Below are 13,780 nucleotides of genomic sequence, written 5' to 3'. Positions count from 1 at the left end.
CCTTCCTTAATTCTTTTGGTTGGAAGTATTACAGAATTGGTACCTAAATCCAGACAGTTAATTGGTCTGGGGAAATTCCTCTAAGTCGTCATTGGAAAGACAATTGCTAGCCCTTAAATCTGAGTGACTTACTTTTTCACTAGAGTAGAGGATTATATTATAAAGTTGGTGTCTTACCCTTGGCTCTTTTATGGTGAAATGCACTTACAGGAAAATGAGTTCAAAGTGATTGCACACTGTAGACAAAAGTGTGTCTCCCTTTTGACTCATTTAAGAAACACTGGGACTTGACCTGCAGGCATTACACTCTGTTAGGCACTGGGGAAGGGGCAAGGGAAGAGGGGGTTCTTGACTTCCATCACTTACAAACTACCTGAGGCCATGAGGCAGATATGCATGTACTAGCTAAGAGTCCGAGTGAGTGGGGCAGATTATGCAACAGGGGAAGTCTAGGCAGAGGGAGCCCAGTGGACAGGACTTGCTGGGAAATGTACCAGTGCTTGTTGAATAGAGTTTGAACTAGACCTTGAAACTAGAGATGATCTGAACAGGCAAAGAAGAGAGGAAATATGTTTCGCTAGGAAGTGTGGTGCATGAGGAAGGGGATGAGCAACGTTGTGAAAGGAGTGAAGGAGTCTGCTCTTCTGGAGAATGAGAGGAGACCACCTGGTCAACATAGAGTTGGGGCTGAGGCAGAGGAAGACCGTGTAAGTGGAGTGGCCAGCTTTGAAGGCCAGGAGGCAGGGTTAGGACTTGCATCAGAACTTGCCTGAGAATCGTTCAAGGTTGAGGAGCTGTTGAATCCTAGGTCTGCTGCCAGGTCAGCTAAAGCAAAAATTTTCCAGTTCCAAGATTAAGTCCCCTTGCTAACTATTTGGATAATTTTATGTGCAGAATCACTACTTTCCTGAGCTATCCAGACAGCCAAGGTTTGAATGACAATTACAGTGTCAAAGGAGGATATTTTTCCTATTCTAGTTTTATGAAGACTCATAACATTAGGGTAGAAAAATCCTCAAATTATGGCATTAACATTATGCATGATATTTAAAATATTCTACCATCAAGACAGGGAAACGAAGCTCATAAACATGCTAATATTTTGATGGCTATATTACTTGGTGTGTACACATCCATGCAATGGACACTTGATTTGTTTCTAGTTTTATTGAGATGTAATGGACATACAGTGCTGTGTAAGTTTAAGGTGTACAGCAAATGATTCAACTTATATATATTGTGAAATAAAATTGAGTTAACATCTGCCATCTCATATAGATACAAAAAAGAAAAAGAGAAACTGTTTTTTTCCTAATGATGAATACTGTTAGGATCTGCTCTCTTAACAAATTTTAAATATATCCTACAAAAGTATTAACTATAGTCATCATAGTGTACATTACATCCCTAGTACTTATGTCTTTAAAGTGAGACATAATTGGCGTACAACATTATATTAGTTTCAGGTGTTCTACATAATGACTTGGTATTTGTATATATTGCAAAACAACCACCATAACACGTCTCATTAACATTCATCACCAGTTTTTTATGATGAGAATTTTTAAGATCTACTCTCTCAATAAATTTCAAATATACGATAACAGTATTATTAACTATAATCACCATGCTGTACATTACATTTCTAGGACTTATTTATTTTATAACTGGAAGTTTGTATCTTTTGACTGCCTTTTTCTGCATCTCCCACACCCCACCCCCTGCCTCTGACTCCAACCAGTTTGTCCCCTGTATCTATGAGTTGTTTTGTTCTTTCTTTTTTAGATTCCACATATAAGTGAGTTCATACATTATTTGTTCTTCTCTATTTGACTTGCCTCATTTAGCACACTGCTCTCAAGGTCCATGTTGTCACAAAGTGCAAGATTTTCTCCAATTTTATGGCCAAAGAATATTTCATTGTATATATACACCACATTTTTTTTTAATCCACTCATCCATTGATGGACACTGAGGTTGCTTTTATGTCTTGGCTGTTGTAAACAATGCTGCAATGAATATGAGGGTGCAGGTACATTTTTGCATCAGTATTTTCATTTTGTTTGAATAAATACCCAGAAATGGAATTGCTGGTTCCAATTGTGGTTCTACTTTTAGTTTTTCTGAAGACCTCTATACTGTTTTCCATAGTGGCTGTACCAATTTATATTCCCACCAATAGTACAATGCACACGTGTTCCATTTTCTCCACATCCTCACCAACACTTATTTTTCTTCTTTTTGATGATAGCTATTCTAACAGGTGTGAGGTCGTAGCTTCCTGTTGTTTTAATTTGCATTTCTCTGATGATGTAGTGATGTTGTGTAGACATTTCATGTTATAAATCTCTCTCTGAAGTGCTTTTGCTGCATCCCATAAATTCTGCTATGTTGTATGTTCATTTTCATTTATTTCAAGACACTGTATAGTTTTTCCTCCGATTTCATTTTTGATCCACTGCCTGTTCAGAAGAGTGTTGTCATTTCCATGTAGAGTTAGGCATACCTCTGAGACATTGCAGCTTGAGTTCTAGGTCATTGCAATAAAGCCAGTATTGTAATAAAACAAGTCACATGATTTTTTTGGTTTCCCAGTGCACATAGAAGTTATGTTTACAGTATACTGTATTCTATTAAGTGTACAATAGCATTATGTCTGACAAATGTACATACTTTAATTAAAAATAATTTTTTGCTAAAAATGCTAACCATTGTCTGAGATGTTTAGTGTTCATGATTTTTTTGTTGGTGGAGGGTCTTACCTTCAATTTGTAAAGAATGACTATCTCTGAAGTGCAATGTGAAGCACAATAAAACTAGGTATACCTGTACTGGTGAATTTCTCTTTTTTAAATTTTATTTATTCTTTAGAGAGGGGGAGGGAGGGAGAAAGACAGGAAAACTTCACTGTGTGGACGCCTGTCATGCACCCCCTACTGGGGACCTGGCCTGAAACCCAGGCATGTGCCCGGACTGGGAGTCAAACCAGCAAGCAACCTTTTGGTTTGCAGGCCAGCAGTCAATCCACTGAGCCACACCAGCCAGGGCTGGTGGATCTTCAATCTCCCTCCTGTTATTGATTTCCAGTTTCATATCACTATGGTCAGAGTAGATACTTGGTGTAATTTTAATCTTTTAAGTTTGCTAAAAACTGTTTTGTGACCTAGTATATGATCTGTCCTAGAAAATGTTTCATGTGCCCTAGGAAAGAATGTGTGTTCTGCTGCTGTCAAGTGGAAACTTCTGTATGTCCATTGGTTCATTCAGTTTCTAGTCTTGTTCAAATCCTCAGTTTCCTTATTGATTTTCCATTTGGATATCCATCGTTGAGAGTGGGGTCGCCTGCTCTCATTGTATGGCTGTTTATTTCTCCCTTTAGCTCTATTCATTTTTGCTTTATATATGTAAGTGTTCTGACCCTGGGAGAAAATATTTATAATTGTTACATCTTCTAAATGGATCGAGCCCTTTATTACAATGTGATGACCTTCTTTGTCTTGTTTTAACATTTTCGGTTTAACGTCTATACTGTCTGATAGAAGTATAACTACCCCCTGCTTTTTTTTTTTTTTCTGGTGACTATTTGCTTGAAATCCCTTGTTCCGTCTCCTCACGTTCATTGCCACTGTGCGTCCATGGGCTGTAGGCTACGTCAGTCTCTGGCGTAGGCAGCGTGATGTATTGGACCTTGTTCCTTATCCATTTAGCCATTCTGTCTTTTTGGAGAATTTATGTCCAATTTAATTTTTGACAGGGAACACTTTAGCATTGCCATTTTGTTTGGGTTTTTTTTCTGGCTGGTCTGTTCTTTGCTTCTTGTGCTGTTGCCTTTTGTGTCTTGATGTCTTTCGGTATCAGTTTGCTTTGACTTCTTTATTTTGTTCTTTTGTGTAATTACTACAGGCTTTTCCCTTGCGGCTACCACAAGGCTTACATATAATATCTGAAAACATTAGTACCTTATTTTAAACTTCAACAGCGTTCTGAAACTTTCCACTTATACTTTTCCTCTCCCTCACATTTTAGGTTATTAGTGTGAGAGTTCACATTTTTATATTGTGTATCCAGTAACGTTGTAGTTATGGTCATTTTTAATATGTTTGCTTTTAACTTTTAAACTAGAGTTCTAAGTGAATTATGAACCACCATTAATTCCCATATTGCAGAATCTAACTTTGTAAGTATCAGTGAGCTGTCTGCTACCTCCTATGTTTTTATGATGCTAATTAGTGTCCTTGTACTTTGACTCAAAAAATTCCCTTCAGCACTTCTTATAGATTTAGTGGTAATAAAACTCCCTCAGCATTTGTTCATTCAGGAAAACTTTCTCCATTTCCTGGTCATAGAATTTTCAGTTGACAATTTTCTTTTCTTTTTTTTTTTTTTGAGAATATAACTTTTTAAAAATATGTTTTATTGATTATGCTATTACAGTTGTCCCATTTCCCCCCTTCTCTCCCCTCCCCCCTGTACCCCCTCCCACCCACATTTCCCCCTTTAGTTCATGTCCACGTGTCTTACTTATGAGTTCTTTAGTTTCTACATTTCCTGTATTATTCTTGCCCTCCCCCTATCTATTTTCAACCTACATTCTATGCTACTTATTCTCTATACCTTTTCCCCCTCTCTCCTCCTCCCACCCCCCTGCTGCTAACCCTCCATGTGCCCTCCATTTCTGTGGTTCTGTTCCTGTTCTAATTGTTTACTTAGTTTCTTTTGGTTTTGCTTTAGGTGTGGTGGTTGATATTTGTGAGTTTGCTGTCCTTTTACTATACATGTCTTTTCTTTATCTTCTTTTCTTAGATAAGTCCCTTTAGCATTTCATAAAATAAGGGCTTGGTGATGATGAACTCCTTTAACTTGACCTTATCTGAGAAGCACTTTATCTTCCCTTCCATTCTAAATGAGAGCTTTGCTGGATAGAGCAATCTGGGATGTAGGTCCTTGTCTTTCATGACTTGGAATATTTCTTTCCAGCCCCTTCTTGCCTGTAAGGTCTCTTTGGAGAAATCAGCTGACAGTCTGATGGGAACTCCTTTGTAGGTGACTGTCCCCTTACCTCTTGCTGCTTCTAGGATTCTCTCCTTCGTTTTTACCTTGGCTAATGTAATGATGATGTGCCTTGGTGTGTTTCTTCTTGGGTCCAACTTCTTTGGGGCTCTCTGAGCTTCTTGGATTTCTTGGAAGACTGTTCCCTTTGCCAGATTGGGGAAGTGCTCCTTTATTATTTGTTCAAATACGTGCTCAATCTGTTGCTTTTCCCCTTCCGATTCTGGTACCCCTATAATTCGGATATTGGAACGTTTAAAGGTGTCTTGGATGCTCTTAATCTTTTCCTCAATTTTTTGAATTCTTATTTCATCATGCTTTCCTGCTTGGTTGATTCTATCTTCCTTCTGGTCCACTGTATTGTTTTGAGACTTATATTCCTTCCTTTCACTATTGGCTCTCCTCTGCGTGTCTTCCTGCATCTGTTTTATGGTAATCTGCATTCTTTCATCTAAATTTCGTCCAAAATCAACCAGTTCTGTGAGCTTTCTGATCACCAGTGTTTTGAACTGCGCATCTGATAGATTGGCTATTTCTTGGTCGCTCAAAAGGATGAGTCCTGGGGGACTGGTCTGCTCTGTTGAAAACATAGTTTTTTTTCCCCCTGTCTCTCCTTTTTTTTTTTTTTCCCCGGTCTGGTTGCTCTAGTTACGGTGGGGGGCAGAGCCTTAGGTGCTCACCGGGGCTGGGCACCCCGGTCGCTAGATTGTGACGTTATGTGTGGGGGCGGGGCAGGAGAAAACAATGGCGGTAGTTCCGTTCCCCTGGACTCAGACCCTTGTCTGGGCTTCCGGGCCACGAGTTCTGCCCTGGTCCACAATTGCTGCCCCTCTGGGTCTGCCAGCCGCAGCTTGCGTACTCAGGGATCACCGCTGCCTTCTTGTGTGCCGGATGGCTTTTGCGCCGATTTCGCGCCAAACTTTCCCCGACTTACTCACGCCGCCCACCTGCGCCAGCCCCGTGCCCTGTGCCCGCCCGGCTTGTCTTCTCCTACCAGTCCGGATGAACGCGTCTACTTCAACTTCTTGGCTGCCCGACTCCCATTCAGATAAATCCTCTGCCGGATCTGGGTGTTATTCTGATAGTAAATTATTGTTGTATATTATTGGTTTTCTAATCTTGGTTGTACGAGGAGGTACGGTGCGTCCACCTATTCCTCCATCTTGCCGGAAGTCCCAATTTTCTTTCAATACTTTGAATGTACTAGCCCATTCTCTCCTGCCCTGGAAAGGTTCTGTTTTTGAAATCCACTAGGAGGTTCCCTTGTACGTAACCTCTCTCATTTCTCTTGCTGCTTTAAAAATTCTGCTCTGGCTTTGTCTTTTAGTGATTTAGTTATAACGTGTCTCAAGGTAGCTGTACTTGAATTCAACCTATTCTGTAACTTTGGGGCCTCATGGATTTGGATTTCCAGTTTTTCCCCCAGGTTTGAGAATTTTTCAGCCATTAAAGCTTTAAATATGCTTTCTGTCCCCTTCTCTTCTCCTTCTGGACTAACCGTAACTCGAATATCTTTTCTTTAATTGTGTCCTATGTGCCCCACTGTCGTCTTCACCTTTTTTCATTCTTTTTTTCTTTTTGCACATCTGACTGGACACATTCAATAAAACAAGAAGGCAACTAACTGAATGGGAAAGGTCATTTATAAACAATACCTCTAATAAGGGGCTAGCATCCCAAATGTATATGGAGCTCAACAACAAAAAACCAGACAATCTCATTCAAATGGGCAGAGGACCTGAACAGACCCTTTTCCCAAGAAAACATACAAATGGCCAACAGACATCTGAAAATGCTGAACTTTGAGTCTATTTCTGAAGCTCTCTACTGAATGTTCAGTTCAGTTGTGCACCTCAGCTCGAGGTTTCTGTTTGTTTATTTTTTACGGTTTATGCTGCGTGTTCCTTAGTGCACTGAATTTCCTTAAGAGGATTATTCTTTTCTGGCAGGCCACAGATCTCCATTTCCATGGTGTCAGTAATTGAAACTTTATTCGTTTCCTTTGGTGGGGTCATGCTTACCTGATTTTTCCTGGTCCCGGGTTTCTCATGCCAGGCCCTGCACGCCTGAGGGAGTGCTGTTCTCTCCAGACTTCACAGTTTGCTGTGGCAGAGGTCAGCAGTCAGCCTAGGTTGGGGTTTTGGACATGTGCGCTGGTAATGATGTCCTAAGATGGGTGGGGCTTGCTCTTAGGGTCTATTTGGGGGATAAGGCCACTGCCCAAGCTCTGGGTTGTGGGAGGTGCTGCTGACCGAGAAAACTTGGATTGGTCTGCTGGCGTGGTTCCCTGCCCCAGCAAGGGAGCAGGATGGGGCTCCCTCGTGGTCTGGGTTCATCCAGTTGACTAGATGCTCAGGACTGGGTACTATACCCAGCAGCAGGCAGGGCAATGAGTTAGCTTTCCTGCCCAGGCAGGACAATAGGATAGGCCCAGGGTCTGTGTGACCCATAGTTTGGGGACCGAATTAAGTAAAACTGTGAATTTCCCTGGCCTGACAAGGCCACTGGTTTTGCTCTGCAGATGGGAAAAGCCATGAGGTGTGTTCTCTGTCCAGGTGCCACTGTAAGTAGGGCTGTTGAATGGGCTATGACAGCTTCCCGTGTTCTCTAGTTAGGTTCCCAGGTCAGGCAGGTTGCAGCAGTGTTCAGCAGTAAGTGGGACTACGAATTGGTTTTCCTGCCCAGGCAGAGCAGGAGAACTGACACTAAGCCTGGCCAGGCCCTTTGTGGTCTTGACTCAAGCCAACCCACGCCCCATGTTCCATGGCCCAGCAGAGCCACTGGCTTTGCTGTGCAGGCAAGCAGCTCTGCCCACTGTTCTCCTGGGTGAGCCGTGCTGGACTACACAGCTTCTAGGAGTTCTGGCTAGGCTTTCCGGTTGGGAGGGGCTGGGAGCTGTGCTCCACATGGATGGGGCAATAGCACCCCTAGTGGGTGGAAGGGGAAGGCCAGCTCCAAGCAGCCTCCCAGGTGTTCCTGGTCAAACTTCCTGGGAGGGAGTAGAAACCACACTCCACAGTGGGTGGGGCCATGGCTCATAGCTCCCCTGCCTGGGTGGGAGCACACCGGGCTCCAGGCCAGGTGAGGCTTGTCCTTTGAGAACCCAAGCACAGCAGACTTTCACCTTGTCGAGTTCCTTGGTCATGGCTCTGCAGATGAGCAAAGCTCTAGGCTGGGACCACTACTCAGGCTCTGCAGGCAGGAACTCAGTCCCTGGGATCTGGGGGCCAGCTGTTGCCAGCTCCTTCCCATTCGCCATCACAATCAAATACCTAGTGGTCAGGTCTTGCAGATTCTCCTGCAATCCCCGTGCAGTGAGACCTAAGTGGAGGTTCCTGAGAAGTGACCCACAATTCTGGGGGAGCTGGATATCCACACTGGACTCTCTCTTCCCCCTGGAGGAACTGTAGGCCCAGGGAAGACCTTTCGGTGCGGTGCTGCACCAGCCTAGGGAAGGCGCAACTGGTCAGTGCATAGCCACTCCTCTCCGCCTTCCACTGGGGTCTGCTTTGGTCTCCGTGTGCAGTGGGGTGCTTCAGCTTCACCCCCGTGCCCTAGTATTCTCTCAGTGGTGTGTTGTCCATCAGTAGTTGTTTTCTACTTCTGAGGGGGAGCAAAGTCAGGAATGACCTATGGCATCAGCTTGGTGATACTGTTCCCTACACTTGAATTCTTACGACGTTCCTCAGAAATGTCCTCCTATAACCTTCTTTGCCTTTCTCCCCAACAAACCTAAAAACATCTTAAGATATTCACCACAAGTTCCCTCTACCCAAAGCAGGGAAGGCGAATAAGTGCCTTCACTGTGCTGCTAAAAAGAAATGAAGGAAGAGCAGGTGGGTGTGAAGGAGGAAAGAGGAAGAGAGGGAGGGAGGGAGCAAGACAAGGAGGAAAGGAAAGAATTGAATGCTGGCAACGCATCAGGAATTGTGACTGCCAGAGGCACCTGAAACAGCAAAGGCAGAATCCCACCTGGTTCTGACTGTTCGGGGCTCATCTCAAACCCAAGGAGGAGCTCACAATTCCTTCCCCTGCCCCCGCCACTCCCTTTGCCCCGAGGGGTAGGCGAGCAGCGAAGGATGTGTCAAATTTAAGGACTTTTTGGGCCAGGACACTTGGAGTTGCAGCTTCAGGCATAGCAAGCAAAAGTTACAATGCTGAGTCAGGAGAGCCAGTTGTCTTTTTGTAACTGCTCTCTGTACTTTATCTCCTGAGACTTGCCTCGGAAATTCCTCTCCCTGGGGCTAGGGTGAAATAAATATTTCACAGACACCTTGAACAATGCTTAAAAAGAAAACTCTGGCAACAGCTTGTTGCCCTGTCTCCAGTGGAGTGCCTCTCCACAGTTCAGGCCCTGCTAGGGTATCTCGCTCCCAGGAACGGCAGATCCGGAGTACCAGGAAGATGTGAGACTAAGAAGTGGCTGGAGTTCCAGCTTGCCCAAAGCCACTGAAGGATGAGAATCAATGAGCTCAGGTGAACCCACAGCCCACATGAGGCCATGTTTGTTTGACGGGTGTGATGCTGGGAGCCCTGTCCTCTCCCCGCCTGGCCCAGGGGAGATGATAACACGGCTCAAGGGCAGGTTCTACAATCCCTGGAAGAAGTCATTACAGCAACAGGCATTGCTTAGAAACACACCTTTCTTCCCCTAAAAATGGTCCCTGTCCTAGGACTAACAACGTATTAGTCAGCAGGATAATCAAAAGCCTGGTAAGGATCATTAGTCATATTTTCTCAACAAAGTGCATCAGTGGCATTTGCTAAGCTCTTTCTAATTAGTTGGCTCAGTACCCTAAGAAGCAAGATGAAAGAGGTGGGTTAGAAAGAAAAAATGCTGTCTCCTTGCAGGGTAAAGGGGTTTCTGAGGGGTGTTTGGGAGTGACAGATCTTTAAAGATCCTACTCTGCTATGATTCCTCTTATTCCATAAGAAGGAAATACAACAGAATTTCAGAAGACCCAGCTGAAAATATTTCATGTGCATAAATTTATTTTAAATTTTATTGCATCACATTATACAAGCATTAAACATGGCTTTCATGTTGATGACTATTTAAATGTGAAAATTCATCATTCATGTCAGTACCTGTTGGCTATTTACAAGTAAGGAATTTTTATGTACTTTATATATCTCTGTCGTTGTATGTACATATGTAAGAATACATGACTATACATATGTACACACAGAAGTACATCTATGGCCATACACATAGCTATAGATATGTCGTATATAATAATCTCCTCAGAAAGATCTGAAATTAAAAAAAAAAGAAAGAAAAAGTTGTAAACAGGGTCTTGTTTGTGTTGGTTGGGGGACACAGAATTAGGACCACGTGATGACATTCTAGGAATGTGTGTCCAGATGTCCGAATACCCTTTTTAGCCCAGTGTCTGTAAAATTCCCATGGGGTAGAATGCAAAAAGGTAGCAAACAGGCTGAAAAACAGGCCCAGTATACAAGTTCCCCTTGGTTTTAAAAACTCGAGAATGTGACTGCCCGTGACGCGCATGCTTGCTGGGTCAAGAATGGTCTATGGACACAGAGCGGCTGTGCACTGTGCGCCGGCCGCACAGCGACTTCTCCGGCAGTCCGCGCCGGGTGCTGGCCCCCCCGGCGGCTGCCGATGTCTGTGACATGCACTGCGCTTGCGTTTTAGTCATTCACCTGAATGTGCTCTTGCACAGCCAGAAGTAAACAGAGTTCGGGTCCCCGGCCGAGGAAATAAACCATAACCTGGAAGGAGAAAAGCAGGCATTAAAATCCTATGTGCACATGCTGGTTTAAGAACACAAGCGCAATGGTTTGTACGCACCATGAATCAAAGGCATTCCTAGGATCTGTAACCCCGAACGGAGGCCTGTGTGGTATAAACATCACCGTGCCTGCTTTACAGAGGAACGGACTGAGTCCGTCTGCAGCAAGGTGACACCCTGCTGACTGTGAGGGGAGTGCACAGGCAAACACTAGGCTTTTAAGGAAAACTCAGAAATGGCCTTGTTAGGGAGAAAGCACAGAACAAGGAGGCCGGAGGAGACTCGCTTGCAATTGGTTACTGGCCCCGAGGTGCAGAAAACGCCACTGCTGTGCCTCAGTCTCTGGCCCCTGGAGCTCTGGGGAGCAATTCTTTTCACTAATGTCTGCTTTCCACCTCTGCTGAAGCTGCCTGGCAGTCCGCCTTTCTCCTCCCAGGCTGGGCAGAGCCAGAGAGGAGGCAATTCGAATGGGTGTGAGAGCCAGGGGCTCGGGCAAATTATAGAATCCCGGAAGGGGAAAGCAGAAAGGCTCCTTAAAGTGTTGTTCAGTCCGACTTCTTCACTTTTTCAAATGTGGCAGTCTGTCTACTTCAGAGCCACTCCAGGTCATACAGTCAGGGAGTGGAAAAGCCAGGTCTGGAATCCCGGTGACTGCGGCGCGATGCTTAGCAACAGTACAAATGTCCCTTTTAGTATTCAATAGCACTTTCTTGTAGAATAAATGTCTCACATATGGGGACGATTTGAACTGCATATTAGTTCTACCAAATAAGCCAGCTCAGAAAAATTACTTCTCCCAAAGACACATAGCCAAATGGTGGATCTGGGAAATAGCAACATTACTAAGTAGCAAAACATTTCTTGCCTTTGGGGAAGCCAAGGTCTACTCTGGGATGGAGGCAGGGCCAGTGTTCATCCTCTGGACACCGCTGTTACCCTGTGGGCCTAGGGCCTAGTTGATGTCCTCCAAGTCCACGCTCATATCCACCCTACAACAACCTCTTGGACCCTTAACACAGGTCTGACTCGGTAAAACTTCACCGGCTTAACAACAAACATCTCTACAGATATCTGGTACATCTTAATCTATATGAAAAGTGAAAAACATATTTTTCCCCTTGTATATCTCATTTTTCTTTTAGAGGCCAAATTTTGGGAAAAATATATTTTCAAAGTTGTCTTCAAACAAGCAGAGAGAAATGAAGGGCAAAGAAGGCAAACAAAGTGCTATAATATTAGTTTGACAAAGTATCAAAACTGAGCTCATCTAATCATTCCGTCATTGAGGAAACAGGCCCAGAGAAGTCAAGTGACTTGTCCAAGGACACACAGCTAGTAACTGACTTGCCAGGGAGAAGATTTCAGAAAAACTTTTGATACAATATGTGAGCACATTATGGAACTTTCTTACAATGTTTTTAGCCTTCCTCCATCCATCCAACCTTTACTAACTGAATGTGCATTTAAGTGGGTGCCATGTGCTTAACACTGTGCTAACAAGCTGGAAGAATAAAATTACCATTCATAGGGTCTTTTGTACAGATACTTACAATTGTGTTGAGGAAGCCTGATCACTATTTGAAAAATCATAAATTGGTAATACAGATCAATATATGCCAATACATGTGATACTGATGCAACAACCTGAGGAGTTTATAAGCAGTGAGTCTCAGTGGGCTCATGGGGCTGGGAAAAACTTCTTAGACGACATGGCTGGACATGGATCAGCCTGGGAGGAAGCAGTAAATGGGGGATGGAGACAAGGTCATCTTGGATGAGATGAAAAGGTGACTTGAACTAGAAAGAAGGGGCGTATTGCCCTGGGGATCTTAAAGGGAATAGCCCGGCTGGAGGAGAAGGCTGGTTTCAGGGAATGCGTAGGCCAGTCATGAAGACTCAGACTGACAGGCCAGAGTGAGGCAGGAAGGCAGAGAAGACTTGCAGGTGTTGTGTGTAAAGGGAGTAAGTTAAGTTAATGACTTCAGTAGAAAACAGGCTGGTTTTGGAAGCTTCTGAGGAGTTATTTTGATCCTTCTCAGTGGAACAATAGCAAGCTCTGACTCAGGGAGTGTAGAGCTCCCCCCCCCCACCCTGCCTCAATGGAAGAGTGGCTTCGGACTCTGAATGCACCTCGCGCCTACCTGGTCACGGCCACTCGTTGTGGTGTGCTCTGCCATTTTTCTTCCTCTCCTTCCGTTCCTTCTGGAGACGCTCCAGTTCTGCTTCATACATCATCTCCTGAATCAAGTACTTCTCTCTTCTCATTCGATCCCTTAGGTCTTTTGGGAGGTCTGGGATCAGATATGAAATGAGGTGCTTTATACAAAACACGAGGTGCTAAAAACACAGAGGAGAATGCAACAGAGTCAGGTCCACTGTCCATCCTTAGCTGGAAAGAACTCTGGGAGTTGGTTCAGGAACTCTCCTTGCTCCAGGGATGTGGAGCCCCTGGAGTGTCTGGAAAGTGGGGTGAGGCCAGGCGGGGTATGTGCGAGTAAAGACTGTCTCAGGGATAGCATGGCATCACACAGGGAGTGAGGAGAGGAGTCAGAAAAGGAGGTAGAGAAGGAATGGTCAAAGAATGCAAAGGAGAGCCAGAAGAAGGTATGCTGTGGAATCAGACAACCCAGGTTTGAATCCCAGCTCCGCAGCTTTTGCTACTTAAGAACTGTCTACCTACTGGAGGATAAGTCACTCTGAGCCTCAATTTGCTCATGTAGAAAATGGATATTATTGTGAAAATTATAAGAAAATGTTTGAAGATGATCTGTAGATCAGTAAATACTCTGCTAATCTGGATGGCAAGAATTACAAGTGGGTTTACAGAAGTGACCATTTCAGGAAGAAACTTTTTGGGGAGGTGAGCTCCCGCAAATTCTTTACCTGAAAGACTAACAGCCCAAACTCTCGAATCACTGTCACTTCTCTTCGTCTCTATGACAGTGACCAGTGAAGTACCAGGTGACAATTTTAAC

The 13,780-nt window shown here is 44.1% G+C and overlaps 1 protein-coding gene across 8 annotated transcripts in view; it reads right to left on the bottom strand.

Moving 5' to 3' along the window:
- Positions 1-10,018: 10,018 nt before the first annotated feature.
- Positions 10,019-13,780, bottom strand: part of ANO4 (anoctamin 4) — a 341,656-nt gene continuing 337,894 nt past the window's right edge. For 3 of the 8 annotated variants that reach the window (XM_036019465.1, XM_036019466.1, XM_036019467.1), the window contains one exon: positions 12,951-13,142. In XM_036019465.1, coding sequence (XP_035875358.1) covers positions 12,951-13,142 — 192 coding nt within the window. Of the gene's footprint in view, positions 10,789-12,946; positions 13,143-13,780 lie in introns of those variants that run through there. The other 5 variants (XM_036019462.1, XM_036019464.1, XM_036019463.1 and 2 more) reach the window with 4 other exon arrangements.

The sequence above is a fragment of the Phyllostomus discolor genome, chromosome 2 (assembly GCF_004126475.2).
Source record: "Phyllostomus discolor isolate MPI-MPIP mPhyDis1 chromosome 2, mPhyDis1.pri.v3, whole genome shotgun sequence".
Lineage (NCBI taxonomy): Eukaryota > Metazoa > Chordata > Mammalia > Chiroptera > Phyllostomidae > Phyllostomus > Phyllostomus discolor.
Note: the sequence above shows the minus strand (reverse complement) of the source record. Positions and strands in the feature narration are given on the sequence as shown.